Source organism: Ascaphus truei, unplaced genomic scaffold (assembly GCF_040206685.1).
Source record: "Ascaphus truei isolate aAscTru1 unplaced genomic scaffold, aAscTru1.hap1 HAP1_SCAFFOLD_781, whole genome shotgun sequence".
Lineage (NCBI taxonomy): Eukaryota > Metazoa > Chordata > Amphibia > Anura > Ascaphidae > Ascaphus > Ascaphus truei.
This window is the reverse complement of record NW_027457116.1, coordinates 135,514-151,965: the sequence shown is the minus strand read 5'-3', so window position 1 is coordinate 151,965 and position 16,452 is coordinate 135,514. Positions and strand designations below refer to the sequence as shown.

The window sequence follows — 16,452 nt, the reverse complement described above, 5'->3', positions numbered from 1 at the left end:
TTTTGACTTTTGGTTTGCACATTTCTTTTTGGTCATTTGGGATACGGGGAGAGGAGACACTCACACACCACACCCATCGGGGGACAACTCTGCTGAAACAACAGGACACCATCCATACAGGACATTACCCTCTGAGGGCAAGGACTCACATCAGGCCGTGTGAGTTTAATGTATATCTGAGACTCCAGTATATGAGTCTGTATTTACCCACACCAGTCAGCGTTGAGGGAGAGACACCACACAAGCCCGTGTGAGTCACTGGATCCATATATTCTATGCATTCTGTGATTAGTTAGTGGGAACCCACCATCCATCCCACAACCGTCCACTCCTACCCCACCCCTCTACTCCCCCTTCCCACTCCCCCCCTCCCCTTTTTTTCCCCCCAATCCCCCAATGTGGACATGATACACTAATATCGTGTTTTATTCTTTTATTCTTGTCTTAATACTGCATCCGGATCCACTATATCCGTGAAGTCCACGAGGTTCGCGCTGACCATCTTCACACCACTACTGCCACGCTGAGAAGGACACGGGATTCCCTTCTCCAAGGTCAAGCAGCAACCACAAAATCAACTAAAAGGGCCAGTATATGTTTTTCTACACACCCTTTTGCACACAAACACCAAAATCATATTTTATATTTTATCATTTTTTAACAGAGTAAGGCGTTACAACAACTTTTTAAGCCACAAAATTTAGGGAGCGCCCCAGTCCAAAATAACCTCCAGACTTCTCTAATCCCATCCTGGTGGCAGCACCCCACATTAGAAATCTCAACATGTAGTAGCAACCATAGAGATAGAAGATATGGTCGAAATCAAGGAGAGTGTTTCACAAAAAGAATTTTTAGAAGTAACAACATAGAGAACAAAATGAGAGAAATTGAGTCAGCGGAAATGGGAGACTTAGAAACAATAAATAATGAATTCGATAACTAGAGAATTTACTTAAGAAGGAGACCAAAAAGGTCTGGGACAAAGTCTACCTAGAAAAATACATTGACATCAAACGTATTCCTAGGGGTTTACGGTTTGATAAAAAATCATCCTTTGAATTAGCAGATGTAGAATACAATGTACAATGGGAGGGAAGCTATGGATGCCTGTTCATTCACTTTAATGAAACTTATCATTAACACCATACAAAGACACTAATAGAAATGACCGAGAAGTCACACTAATTCAGAAAAGATTAGAAACCTCTATAGATAATCCACCTTCATAAGTAGGGACAGAAAACTAGCGGATGAAATAGACGCCATAGAAAAAAACCTGATAGAGTCAAAGAACAAAAATTCAGACGAGACGAGGAAGATTATGTAGTGGGGTCAAACCCCAAATGGCAACGGGTCTCACTAGTCCCCGCCACCTAGCACCCCAAGGGATAGGAAAATGTTCAAATATAGAGTAGAGAAGATAGGTAATAAAAACCAGAATTCAAGATCCAACACATTAAGCTATCCAACGAATCCAGAGAGGCATAAGAACTATCCCAAATATGAAAACAATAAGAATGTATCATTTAATAAAGAGGCTAGACAAATTCCACCAAGAAGGCAGGAGGCGGGTGCCCTAGAAACCCCTAGAGAGAATAAAGAAACTAAAACGCACACTATTGAAGACACAGGAAGCCACAAAAGGGACGAGGCAAAGAAAAATGATAGAGACAGAGAAGAAACATTGGCAGGACAATAAATACTATTCTAAAGCAAAAGAGTATCACCGAAAGGTATCACACTGCTAAGCCAACAACATATAACTACAGAACTAGATCACCACTTGAACGTGATAGCAGGTATGAGAAAGAAAGGAGCAGAGATAGGGACCACAGATCACCTTACAAACACTATGGGTCAAATCGGGAATACAGAGAGAGACGCTATGAGAGAGAAGAAAGCCAAAGGGAGACACTACCGGTCACCCCACAAAACAATATAGGGACCAAAGCCCAAGACGGGAACGCAAATCACCTTACAGGGAAACAGAGGCAAACATACAGAGAAAGACATGATAAGGAGCAAGGTCACGTGAGAGAACAACCGATCACCCAGACCACATACAGGTCATTTTTTAGAACAGGCCCAAGTAGCAAAACCACCACCAATAGCCACCCAGAATCGCACTCTAGTGGTAGAAGAACAGAAAGAATAGAAACACCAAACACAAAACTCAGAAAAGACCACACGAGGAAAGCGGGGAGGAAGAAGGACACAGAAAAGAGCAGCGATGTAAACAATACTGTATATTTAATCTAAGTAAAAAAGAACTCAACATAGATGAATGTAAGCTTATAAAAAAGGGGCTGAATTTCGCGCCAGTTGCTAAGGCGAATAGTTTTAATCTGTATAGACGCACACAAATACATCAGACAGCTTACGCTTAAAAAAAAAATTCTTTCCAAAGACGCACAAACTAGGGAGATAGTAAGTAATGATACGAACATAAACATAGAGAGTGATTTTAAACATTCAAATCTTAAAAACAAGTCCAAATTCTATCCTAGCTGGGCAAAAGGCCATAATCTAGAAGTGTTCCACCAAAAAATCCAGGAAGACTTTGACAAACTGACCTCAGGTACGACAAAGATAACGAAGAACAATTTAACACTAAAAGAGAAAATCGCTTTGCAAAACTTAGAGAAAGATAAGGATATCATATTCAAACAAGCAGACAAAGGGGGGGGGGGGGTTGTCATTATGGACACTGAATATTATAAGGGAGAAGCAGAGAGGATATTATCTGACGACATCACCTATGCACGTCTTAAGACGAATCCGCATAAAGAATTCTGTATAGAATTCCTCACCCTACTAGACAAAGGCAGTACAACAGGAGTCCTAAATGAAAAAGAATACGACTATTTAAATATAAAATTCCCAGTTATGCCGATATTTTATTTTTTACCCAAAATACATAAGGATATTAAAGCACCACCAGGGAGACCCATCATCTCTGGGATAGGCTCACTCACGTCGCGACTATCGGAATATATAGATGGTTTTCTACAACCATATGTTGCGGAGATGCGGTCCTATCTAAGAGATACCACGCAAATTCTTAATGTATTAGAACAGGTAATTTGGCAAGATGACTACAAAATCTGCACTTGTGATGTAACTTCATTATACACATCCATAAAACACGACGATGGAATTGAAGCCATCAATAGGACATTAACAAAAGACCCAACTGTTAAAATAGAACAAAGACGCTTCATTTTAGAAAGTATCAATTTTATTCTGAAGCATAACCTTTTTAAATTTGATGGAACATATTTCCTACAAAAATGTGGCACAGCGATGGGTACGAAATTCGCACCAAGTTATGCCAATCTGTTCATGGACAATTGGGAGACCGATACCATCTGGTCAGAGCATGAATTTGGTGCGGATCTCGTGCTATGGCGAAGATACATCGATGATGTGTTTTTCATCTGGAAAGGTAGTAGTGAAAACTTGAACCATTTCTTAAACTATATTAATACTAATGAGAGGAACTTGGCTTTTACAACTTGCATAGGAAATAACACGGTAGACTTCTTAGACCTTACTATTTACATAGAAGACACCAAACTAAAGACTAAAACTTTCTTCAAAAAAGTGGACTGTAACAACTACCTACTTAACACTAGCTGCCACCACAAAAAATGGTTAAAGAACATACCCCCAGGACAGTTTCGTCGAATTAGGAGAAACTGTAGCGATGACCATATTTATAGGGAACAATCCAATATTCTTAAGAAGCGTTTCATTGCTAAAAACTATGATAACGATAAGATGGATATAGCAATAAGAGAAGTAGGGGAGCTCGAACGTATTGAAATCCTTAAAACTAATCCACCTAAACCCAAAGAAGAGTTCAGCATCGCTTTCTTAACACAGTTTAGTCAGGATGCAGGAAGCATACAACAGATCCTGAATAAACACTGGCATCTCCTACAGGGAGACCCCACCCTGAAAGAGTACCTCCCAGAAAAACCGAAAGTCATCTATAAAAGGGCAGATAACATCAAAAGAAAGTTAGCACCAAGCCTCTTTAGAATGGAGAATAGAACAACAGGCCAGGACTCAAACTGGCTACAAACAGCCAAAGGTTTCCATAGATGTAATACATGCAAAGCATGCAAACAGGGAAGTAAGGAAAAAATTCAGTTCAGCTCTAATACAACAGGAGAACAGTTCAAAACCGGCAGCTTCATTAATTGCAAATCAGAATTCGTAGTCTACCTTTTAAACTGCCCCTGTGGACTCCAATATGTAGGGCGCACCAGTCGACCCCTGCGGGTGCGTATTTTGGAACACCTAGGGAATATCAGACGGAAACTAATGACACATAGTGTCTCTAAGCATTTCGCACTACATCACCAAGGAGATCCGTCGGGCCTTGAATTTAGGGGCATTGAAGTAGTCCCCCCACATTGGAGGGGAGGCGACAGACTGACATCTCTATCAAGAAAAGAAACGTTTTGGATCTACAAATTGAAAAGCCTGGTACCCACAGGCCTCAATGTAGAGATAGACATTGCAGCCTTTCTCTGAACACCCATCAATCTGCTCCAAATCCCCCATTTGTAAACAATTTTTAAACAACTTTTATTTTTTAATATTTTATAAACATCTACTATTCTATAACATCTACTATTTTATTTTATTAAATTTCATTTACATCTACCTCTTTGTTTTAACACACACTGATCCACTTCCTCTCCAATCTCCAATAGGGCGCACGTCCCAAATATGAATCTACCTCGAACCAACCCTTGAGGACCAGAAATGATGCATACCATCGCGACAACCTCTGCAACATGAATTGAAGTTAGAAAGGAGTTATGAAGAATCTGGACTATACGTTTTGAACATTTTGAACTTTTTCACCACATGAGAGCTCCGCGTCGAAATCACCTATACAAGTATTTTTCTAATATCAAATGTCTGTGTAAACCCATGCTCATGCATATTTGATATACTCTCGTCATCCGCTGGAATATACTTTTGCAATATATTTTAAACAATGACTCTACACTTAACTGAATACCGCACTATCCACAGTGTGGTAGAGATATTAGGGTTTTGAAGTAGCAATTTCGATATGCGGCCACTTGGTGGCAGCATTGTATTACAAATGAAATATCTTTTAACTAACACGGAGATATTGAGTGGTACATTTTAGATAGCTGAATGAGGAAACCAAGATTTTGGGTGTCTAGGTTGTTCTACCCTTATGTCAGATGTAGTGGCTATAAACAGTTAAGGTTTTTTAAACCATCTTGATAATAATAATATTATATTTTTTCCGTCAAATATGTAATTCGTTATAACTTTTGTCACATAAATATATTTTTTGCTGTAATACACTCTGGCACATTTTTAAGTTACTTTAAAGGGATGTGTGCCACACTACCAAGATTGCTTAACTTTTACCATTAGGTTATGACAGTGTTGAGGTAATTTTCACATCCAGCCACATGGTGGCACTATTGTTTTACATATGTAAAGATTTTAACCAACAGAGAATGGTTTTAAAAATACTGCACACGGAGGAACTAAAAGATTCCAAATCACACAAATACCCCAATCAAATTCCAATTTCCACCGTTTGTTATTAAACTTAAAATGCTTCTAAGGACAAATACAATGATCATCTCTAAGTATTTTTTAAAATGTAGTTTTTATAATGTATTGATTTATTTTAATATATGCTTATCTAATTTTAATATATGCTTATCTAACCCATTATTTATATTTACAGGCACATCTCACTATCCCTGACATTAGGGGCTTCCAAAGGTAGCTCCTATAAAGAGATATAACCGTCTAAATTTAAACCATGCCCTTAATCCAGGTGTTTCTCCAATTAAACTAATGGGGGCACCTATAAATGCAGCACACAATGAGCATCCGGCAGGAACCTGACAAAGCTTATTGCGAAACGCGTAGTTCCCTGCCGGAGCTCATTGACAGAGGGACCCAGCACACTGCAGGACATCCGGTTCAGATCCCCCTTTCCGGTTCCGCTGCCGGACGCGCCAGTTGGAGCCAAAAAACGGAGGAGGAGATCGTGCAGGAGTGCTCTGAGCGGATGATGCTGGGCAAGTGATTTTGTATATTCGTTTAGTGTGAGAGTCCTTTTTTGTGTTTGCTTCAGTACATCACATACTGTTTAGTTCATTGTGTTATCGTGTCATATATTGTTTTATACCTTTTAAGCACCACAACATGTATGCATAGTGTATGCACATGTCTTCACTGTTAACCCATTAAAGACCTTTTAATTCATTTTGACTTTTGGTTTGCACATTGCTTTTTGGTCATTTGGGATACGGGGAGAGGAGACACTCACACACCACACCCATCGGGGGACAACTCTGCTGAAACAACAGGACACCATCCATACAGGACATTACCCTCTGAGGGCAAGGACTCACATCAGGCCGTGTGAGTTTAATGTATATCTGAGACTCCAGTATATGAGTCTGTATTTACCCACACCAGTCAGCGTTGAGGGAGAGTCACCACACATGCCCGTGTGAGTCACTGGATCCATATATTCTATGTATTCTGTGATTAGTTAGTGGGAACCCACCATCCATCCCACCACCGTCCACTCCTACCCCACCCCCCTACTCCCCCTTCCCACTCCCCCCCTCCCCTTTTTTTCCCCCCAATCCCCCAATGTGGACATGATACACTAATATCGTGTTTTATTCTTTTATTCTAGTCACCCCGTCACCCCAGTCAGTCACCCCGTCACCCCCCCCCCCAGTCAGCCACCCCCCCCAGTCAGTCACCCCCCCCCCGAGTCCGTCATGCCTCCCCCCCCAGTCAGTCATGCCTCCCCCCCCCCCAGTCAGGCCACCCCCCCCAGTCAGTCACCCCCGCCCCAGTCAGTCACCCACCCTCTCTCTCTCTGTGTATCACCCACCCTCTGTGTGTGTCACCCACCGTTTCTCCCCTCTGTGTCTCCCCCCTCTGTCTCTCCACTCTCTCTCCCCCCCACACTCTCTCTCCCCCCCACACTCTCTCTCCCCCCCACACTCTCTCTCCCCCCCACACTCTCTCTCTCTCCCCCCACACTCTCTCTCTCTCCCCCCACACTCTCTCTCTCTCCCCCCCACACTCTCTCCCCCCCACTCTCTCTCTCTCCCCCCCACTCTCTCTCTCTCCCCCCCACACTCTCTCTCTCCCCCCCACACTCTCTCTCTCCCCCCCACACTCTCTCTCTCCCCCCACACTCGTCTCCCCCCCACACTCTCTCCCCCCCACACTCTCTCTCCCCCCACACTCTCTCTCTCCCCCCCACACTCTCTCTCTCCCCCACACTCTCTCTCTCTCCCCCCCACTCTCTCCCCCCCACACCTCTCTCCCCTCACACTCTCTCCCTCTCCCCCCACACTCCCTCCCTCTCCCCCCCACACTCCCTCCCTCTCCCCCCACACTCTCTCTCTCCCCCCCACACTCTCTCTCTCCCCCCCCACACTCTCTCCCTCTCCCCCCCACACTCACTCCCTCTCCCCCCCACACTCTCTCTCTCCCCCCCACACTCTCTCTCTCCCCCCCCACACTCTCTCTCTCCCCCTCACACTCTCTCCCTCTCCCCCCCACACTCTCTCCCCCCCACACTCTCTCCCCCCCACACTCTCTCCCCCCCACACTCTCTCCCCCCCACACTGTCTCCCCCCCACACTCTCTCCCCCCCACACTCTCTCCCCCCCACACTCTCTCCCCCCCCACACTCTCTCCCCCCCACACTCTCTCCCCACCCACACTCTCTCTCTCTCCCCCACACACTCTCTCTCTCGCTCTCTCGCTCTCTCTCTCCCACGCGCGCTCTCCCACGCGCTCTCTCCCCCACACACTCTCTCTCTCCCCCACACACTCTCTCTCTCCCCCACACACTCTCTCTCCCCCACACACTCTCTCTCTCCCCCACACTCTCTCTCTCCCCCGCACACTCTCTCTCTCCCCCCCACACTTTCTCTCTCCCCCCCACACTCTCTCCCCCACACTCTCTCCCCCACACTCGCTCTCTCTCCCCCACACTCGCTCTCTCTCCCCCACACTCTCTCTCGCTCTCTCTCTCCCACGCGCGCTCTCTCTCCCACGCGCGCTCTCTCTCCCACGCGCGCTCTCTCCCCCACGCTCTCTCTCTCTCCCCCACACACTCTCTCTCTCTCCCCCACACTCTCTCTCTCTCTCCCCCACACTCTCTCTCTCTCTCCCGCACACACTCTCTCTCCCCCCCACACTTTCTCTCTCCCCCCCACACTTTCTCTCTCCCCCCCACACTTTCTCTCTCCCCCACACTCTCTCTCTCCCCCACACTCTCTCTCCCCCACACTCTCTCTCCCCCACACTCTCTCCCCCACACTCTCTCTCTCCCCCACACTCTCTCTCTCTCTCCCCCACACTCTCTCTCTCTCCCCCACACTCTCTCTCTCTCCCCCACACTCTCTCTCTCTCCCCCACACTCTCTCTCTCTCCCCCACACTCTCTCTCTCTCCCCCACACTCTCTCTCCCCCACACTCTCTCTCTCTCCCCCACACTCTCTCTCTCCCCCACACTCTCTCTCTCTCCCCCACACTCTCTCTCTCTCCCCCACACTCTCTCTCTCTCCCCCACACTCTCTCTCTCTCCCCCACACTCTCTCTTTCCCCCACACTCTCTCTCTCCCCCACACTCTCTCTCTCCCCCACACTCTCTCTCTCCCCCACACTCTCTCTCTCCCCCACTCTCTCTCTCTCTCCCACACTCTCTCTCTCTCACCCACACTCTCTCTCTCTCTCACCCACACTCTCTCTCTCTCACCCACACTCTCTCTCTCACCCACACTCTCTCTCTCTCCCCCACACTCTCTCCCCCCCACACTCTCTCCCCCCCACACTCTCTCCCCACCCACACTCTCTCTCTCTCACCCACACTCTCTCCCCACCCACACTCTCTCTCACCCACACTCTCTCTCTTTCCCCCACACTCTCTCCCCCACACTCTCTCTCTCCCCCACACTCTCTCTCTCCCCCACACTCTCTCTCTCCCCCACACTCTCTCTCTCTCCCCCACACACTCTCTCTCCCCCACACACTCTCTCTCGCTCTCTCGCTCTCTCTCCCACGCGCGCTCTCTCTCCCACGCGCTCTCTCCCCCACACACTCTCTCTCTCTCCCCCACACACTCTCTCTCTCTCCCCCACACACACTCTCTCTCTCTCCCCCACACACTCTCTCTCTCTCCCCCACACACTCTCTCTCTCTCTCCCCCCCACACTTTCTCTCTCCCCCCCACACTTTCTCTCTCCCCCACACTCTCTCTCCCCCACACTCTCTCCCCCACACTCGCTCTCTCTCCCCCACACTCTCTCTCGCTCTCTCTCCCACGCGCGCTCTCTCTCCCACGCGCGCTCTCTCTCCCACGCGCTCTCTCTCTACCACGCTCTCTCCCCCACGCTCTCTCTCTCTCCCCCACACACTCTCTCTCTCTCCCCCACACTCTCTCTCTCCCGCACACTCTCTCTCTCCCCCCAACACTTTCTCTCTCCCCCCCACACTTTCTCTCTCCCCCCCACACTTTCTCTCTCCCCCACACTCTCTCTCTCCCCCACACTCTCTCTCTCCCCCACACTCTCTCCCTCCCCCACACTCTCTCTCTCTCCCCCACACTCTCTCTCTCCCCCACACTCTCTCTCTCCCCCACACTCTCTCTCTCCCCCACACTCTCTCTCTCTCCCCCCACACTCTCTCTCTCTCCCCCCACACTCTCTCTCTCTCCCCCCACACTCTCTCTCTCCCCCACTCTCTCTCTCTCCCCCCCACACTCTCTCTCTCTCCCCCACACTCTCTCTCTCTCCCCCACTCTCTCTCTCTCTCCCCCACACTCTCTCTTTCCCCCACACTCTCTCTCTTTCCCCCATACTCTCTCTCTCCCCCACACTCTCTCTCTCCCCCACACTCTCTCTCTCCCCCACACTCTCTCTCTCCCCCACACTCTCTCTCTCCCCCACACTCTCTCTATCTCGCCCCCACACTCTCTCTCTCTCGCCCCCACACTCTCTCTCTCTCTCACCCACACTCTCTCTCTCTCTCACCCACACTCTCTCTCTCTCACCCACACTCTCTCTCTCACCCACACTCTCTCTCTCACCCACACTCTCTCTCTCACCCACACTCTCTCTCTCCCACACTCTCTCTCTCTCTCCCACACTCTCTCTCTTCCCCACACTCTCTCTTCCCCACACTCTCTCTCTCCCCCACTCTCTCTCTCCCCCTCTCTCTCTCTCGCCCCCACACTCTCTCTCTCCCCCACACTCTCTCTCTCCCCCACACTCTCTTTCTCCCCTACACTCTCTTTCTCCCCCACACTCTCTCTCCCCCACACTCTCTCTCTCCCACACTCTCTCTCTCTCCCACACTCTCTCTCTCCCCCACACTCTCTCTCTCCCCCACACTCTCTCTCTCCCCCACACTCTCTCTCTCCCCCACACTCTCTCTCTCCCCCACACTCTCTCTCTCCCACACTTTCTCTCTCCCCCACACTTTCTCTCTTTATCCCCCACACTCTCTCTCTCTCTCTGTCCCCCACACTGCAGCAAAGGTTATTCCCACCTTTCTCCTAGGGCAGGGATATCCAAACAATGTAATTCCAGCGCACAGCAAAAAGAGAGTCGGGTTAATAAAAAATAAAATAATTTATTTAAACCGCATTAAAAAATAGAGGGTGCAACCTTTCAAGGATGAGGTGTGTATGTATATATATGTGTGTGTGTATGTATATACAGTATATGTGTGTGGACTGGGGGCGGGACTAGGTGGCGAGTAGATTTTTTGGTTGGGCGAGTAGATTTTTGGGTGATTTGTCGAACACTGTATATATATATATATATATATATAGCTTATTGCTGCAGCAAAGGTTATTCCCACCTTTCTCCTAGGGCAGGGATATCCAAACAATGTAATTCCAGCGCACAGCAAAAAGAGAGTCGGGTTAATAAAAAATAAAATAATTTATTTAAACCGCATTAAAAAAATAGAGGGTGCAACCTTTCAAGGATGAGTTGTGTATGTATATATATGTGTGTGTGTATGTATATACAGTATATGTGTGTGTGTATATATATACTTTTATTTTTAATTATTTTATTTTTTATTAACCCGACTCTCTTTTTGCTGTGCGCTGGAATTACATTGTTTGGATATCCCTGCCCTAGGAGAAAGGTGGGAATAACCTTTGCTGCAGCAATAAGCTTGAGAAGTATATTAGTTATATTTTTTCTTACATTTTCTTTTGAAGATTTTTTGCACCATAATGTATGGCACTTTTTGTTAAACTGTTTTAATTGCTGTGTAGCACAAATCAGGAAAAATGATGTAAATACGGCAGAAACGTCGGTTCCTATTTTAATCAACCAAGTTAAGTCTACTGTAAGCTGTATATTTACCCATTTTTGGACATTAGTGGTGTCAAGTGTGGGGGTTTTGGCCCAGGATTACAGGGGTTAAACCCCATTAGGCCACCCTCTACTCTCACCTGAGAAGCAAGGGGTTAACTGGGCTGGAGTCCAGTAATGTGGTTTTGCCTTGCTTCAGCCATCCAACTGTTTATTCCCCTGTAAAAATTTATTGTTTCTGTTCCAGTGACTGCACCACACAAACACTGGAATCCATCCGGGAGGGCAAGGGTTAATAGTTGAATAGTGATTCTAGCCCTTTGTTTAAGTTACCCTCAAAGATGCCTGCCTACTAAGGAATGCGACCAAATGTTTAGGAAGCTGGAGTGGTTGGTGAGTGTTAAAACTCACACTTACAAACCATAGTATCCTGCCAGACACTCAATTTGGTAGACTGGCCAAACGCCCCTGATTTAGGAGTGGGGCTACAGAATGAGTGACCTTATTAAATATAAGAATATTATGAGATGTCCTCGGCTGAACATGCTATAAGTTACATATGTGTAAGCGGGGGGCCGAGCCGCAAATAATGATTACAGACACCTGCTGTTTAGCAGGTCCTATGAGACAGATATTAATATCTCTCTTAATTTTAGTATTACACTGTAATATTTAGTCTTATTGGGAGCGTCATGCGTGTCGGAATGTATTAATATGGCTCGCGTGCCAGTAAGTTTCACTGAACTGAAGTTATGACGTTATTTAGATAGGAAAAGCAGTTTTTAAACGTCCTTGGGTGGGAGGAGTTTTACTCTGAGGAAAACTGTCAACCTCACCACTGATTTATGAGAGGGGCTGGGTTTAGGTTGTGTTCAATGGGAAATAATTGTATAAGAACCAGGCTCAGCCTATGGCTATTGTCTTTCGTGTCTTGATGATTATGAAGATTGCTGTATGAACTGCCAGTCCAGATGTGACTGTTTCATCATTCCATCTTAAGTGAGTGTCCATATTTTGTCTGTCATTTGTATATCTCGTGTGTTCACCTTTTTCAAGGAATAAATTATATTTTATCATATCTAAGTCTCGTCCAGTTCAACCCAGTTATATTTTGGTGTGTATTATTAATAGCCTGTCTCAAAGCTACCGTCACAAGTGGTCAGATACTCGTGGGATGCCAATGGCTAGCTGGCCCCTTGAGCCACTAAAGGGTTAATATATCACAAAGTACAACAAAAGTTATTTGATAAGAACAATATATGAAGAACATTGATACAGGGAGTAATGTGATTTCTATTACTGGCGTGAGGAGAAAATATTTATTTCCATTTATGAGACATAATTGTAACATGATTAATTGGGGTGTTTTTTTTGCCTTCCTCTGGGTGAATGTAACGATAACAATGTAGCTTTAATTATGTTCAGTATGTTGCACGAGTAGAATTTTATAAAGGTTCAACTCAATGAACATATATCTCTCATCCAAATCTTCTCTGATGCATTGCAATGTTACATTAATACATTTTCTCACCATAGATGTATCTTCAGCACATGACTCGTCTGTGAGCAAGAAGCAACGTAAGAAATGTCCCAAACATCAAATTACATGAGGGGTTAATGGAAATATGTTTTAAGGACTTCAACATTGCATAAGTCTGTATGAGAATTGGAACAAGATTACCAGAAACTCGGCAGAGCATTTCTATACATCAACAGCCTTTTACTAAACTTACAGACACCGCAAGACAAGGAGAGGGTTTAAAGAACAGAGACATGAACCCCTACTGTGGGACATACGATAATGTTATACCGCAGATAATCCATACAGGGAAGAAATCCTATAACTGCTCTGAATGTGGGAAAAGCTTCAATAAGAAATATCATCTTGTTACACACCAAATAATCCACACAGGGGTGAAGCCTTATAACTGCTCTGAATGTGGGAAAAGCTTCAGTCAGAAATCAAATCTTGTTACACACCAAATAATCCACACAGGGGTGAAGCCTTATAACTGCTCTGAATGTGGGAAAAGCTTCAGTCATTAATCAGGTCTTGTTACACACCAAAGAATCCACACAGGGGTGAAGCCTTATAACTGCTCTGAATGTGGGACTAGTTTCCATGATCAATCAAGTTTTTGTAGACACCAAAGAATCCACACAGGGGAGAGACCCTATAACTGCTCTGAATGTGGGAAAAGCTTCATTAAGAAATCGCATCTTGTTACACACCAAAGAATCCACACAGGCGTGAGACTTTCTAACTGCTCTGAATGTGGGAAAAGCTTCAGTAACAAATGGCTCTTGTTACACACCAAAGAATCCACACAGATGTGAGACCTTTTAACTGCTCTGAATGTGGGAAAAGCTTCAAGCAGAAATCAATTCTTGTTACACACCAAAGAATCCACACAGGGGTGAGACCTTATAAATGCTCTGAATGTGGGAAAAGCTTCTGTCAAAAATCAAGTCTTGTTACACACCAAAGAATCCACACAGGGGAGAAGCCTTATGATTGCTCTGAATGTGGGAAAAGCTTCAGTCGGAAATCGCATCTTGTTACACACCAAAGAATCCACACAAGGGAGAGGCCCTATAACTGCTCTGAATGTGGGAAAAGCTTCAGTCGGAAATCGCATCTTGTTAGACACCAAACAATCCACACAGGGATGACACCCTATAAACTGCCCTGAATGTGGAAAAAGCTTCAGTAAGAAATCACATCTTATCTCGGGAGATCTCAGACTTCTCTGCTGTCGATGCCGGCTCCATTCTTGATCAAAATCTCACTCCTACTCTGTACTCTGAACAGTCACGACTTTGGACTCCTTCCCCCCCTCGTACATAGATACACATTCTCTACTGTTTAAAATGCATTCTCTACTGTTTAAAATGCATTCAATTTGTATTAATTATGGGGTATATTTTAGTGCAATTCACTAAGGCTTCTTCAGGAGTTAATGTGGGTATATCTGTCCCTACCTTCTTTATAGGCACTTCCCTGTTTCTATTGGTTCCCATAAGCGCAATCCAATTGATTGAGAAACATCTTGATGTAATATTTCTCTTCTACATTGAGTTTGTATACTATGTAACATACTTTGTGTATCTGCACTATTCTATATAGATTATAAAATATAACTTGTGTGATTATAGATAACCAGATCTGTGTCTTTAACATTCAGAGATTGGTTATATCTCTATTTAACACTTCTCTTTGCATTAAGTTTATGCTATGGATTCTGTGTTATATTGTACTACAGTATTTGGGGTTTCAGTATATTCCCACTGCTATATGTATTACTCTGTGTATTAGATTTTAAGTAAAGAATTGTGCAAATTAAGATAACCCCGATCTGTGTCTTTAATTATTAGACACATTAGACAGTGAATCTCTTTCCCCTCTATATACACTATTTGAGGGACTATATGTGTCTGATTATTTAAGATGTCTTTTTTCAACAAATGTAGTTCATCAATATTTGTTGATTTAAATTCTTTCCTTTACATTCAAATTATGAGTGATATGTGTGATTTAAGATATTCCTATCTAGGTCTTTATTTATTAGACATAAATGGACTATATATCTTTCTTTATTAAATTCAGTGTGATTTAAGATATTCCTATGTCTTTATTTATCAGACATAGATGGACTATATATCTTTCTGAGGTTCGTTACTGTATTAAATTCAGTGTGTGATTTAAGATAATCATTCTTTGTCTCTAATTAGATATGTCTTTCTATACATATACTGTATAAGTGATACTTATTCCTAATGGGGATAGTAACATTCTCTATTGAATATATTCATCCTTTCTTTAAGGGTGTAATTTCCAATAAGCTGCCACTCTTACAGTAGTTTGTGAATTAAACCAACTTTATTCTAAGTAGTGATACCATGTTAAATATGCATCAAATTGTCTGCCCTTTATTAACATGGCTGCAAAGTAACAGTATATACCCAGCGGCGTTTGTATTGATTTATATGTATGGGACAAGGAATCAGATGGTGGTTATGTTATGATATAACAGTAAATCCTTCTCCTGAATGTATACTGATTATTGTTAGGAGTACCAATTACATTTCAGTGCACAGTATTACAACTGTCACACACACGATGCACAGCTATCTCTCACTCCCTGACACACACACGATGCACAGCTATCTCTCCCTGTCACACACACACACGATGCACAGCTATCTCTCACTCCCTGACACACACACACGATGCACAACTATCTCTCACTGTCACACACACACGATGCACAGCTATTTCTCACTATCACACACACACGATGCAAAGCTATCTCTCCATGTCACACACACACGATGCACAACTATCTCTCACTGTCACACACACACACGATGAACAGTAATCTCTCACTATCACACACACGATGCACAGCTATCTCTCCATGTCACACACACACGATGCACAACTATCTCTCTCTGTCACACACACACAATGCACAGCTATCTCTCACTCCCTGACACACACACACGATGCACAGCTATCTCTCACTGTCACACACACATGATGCACAGCTATCTCTCACTGTCACACACACACACGATGCACAGCTATCTCTCACTGTCACATGCACACGATGCACAGCTATCTCTCCCTGTCACACACACACGATGCACAGCTATCACTCAATGTCACACACACGATGCACAGCTATCTCTCCCTGTCACACACACACGATACACAGCTATCTTTCACTGTCACACACACACACGATGCACAGCTATTTCTCACTGTCACACACACACATGATGCACAGCTATCTCTCCCTGTCACACACACACGATGCACAGCTATCTCTCACTGTCACACACACACACACACGATGCACAGCTATCTCTTACTGTCACACACACACATGATGCACAGCTATCTCTCCCTGTCACACACACACGATACACAGCTATCTTTCACTGTCACACACACGATGCACAGCTATCTCTCACTGTCACACACACACATGATGCACAGCTATCTCTCCCTGTCACACACACACACGATGCACAGCTATCTTTCACTGTCACACACACACGATGCACA

At 44.8% G+C, this 16,452-nt stretch overlaps 1 protein-coding gene across 3 annotated transcripts; it reads left to right on the top strand.

The window, feature by feature from the left end:
- Nucleotides 1-2,360: 2,360 nt before the first annotated feature.
- On the top strand, nt 2,361-15,405 carry LOC142486207 (uncharacterized). Of its 3 annotated transcripts, none has more exons than XR_012798865.1 (2): nt 2,361-6,092; nt 12,918-13,505. XR_012798865.1 is itself a non-coding variant. In XM_075584846.1 (2 exons), exon 2 carries the CDS (start codon nt 13,679-13,681, stop codon nt 14,072-14,074), a length of 396 nt encoding a protein of 131 aa, XP_075440961.1. In that variant the 5' UTR covers nt 6,419-6,438; nt 12,918-13,678; the 3' UTR covers nt 14,075-15,405. The 3 variants fall into 3 exon arrangements, 1 of the variants encoding a protein (XP_075440961.1); XR_012798866.1 differs by lacking the exon at nt 12,918-13,505 and having other exon boundaries at nt 2,361-4,913; nt 5,753-6,285; XM_075584846.1 differs by lacking the exon at nt 2,361-6,092 and adding an exon at nt 6,419-6,438 and having other exon boundaries at nt 12,918-15,405.
- Nucleotides 15,406-16,452: the final 1,047 nt, after the last annotated feature.

What these genes read in the sequence shown, in the direction of transcription:
- LOC142486207 (XM_075584846.1), top strand. Translation starts at nt 13,679, where the DNA reads ATGGCTCTTGTTACACACCAAAGAATCCACACAGATGTGAGACCTTTT.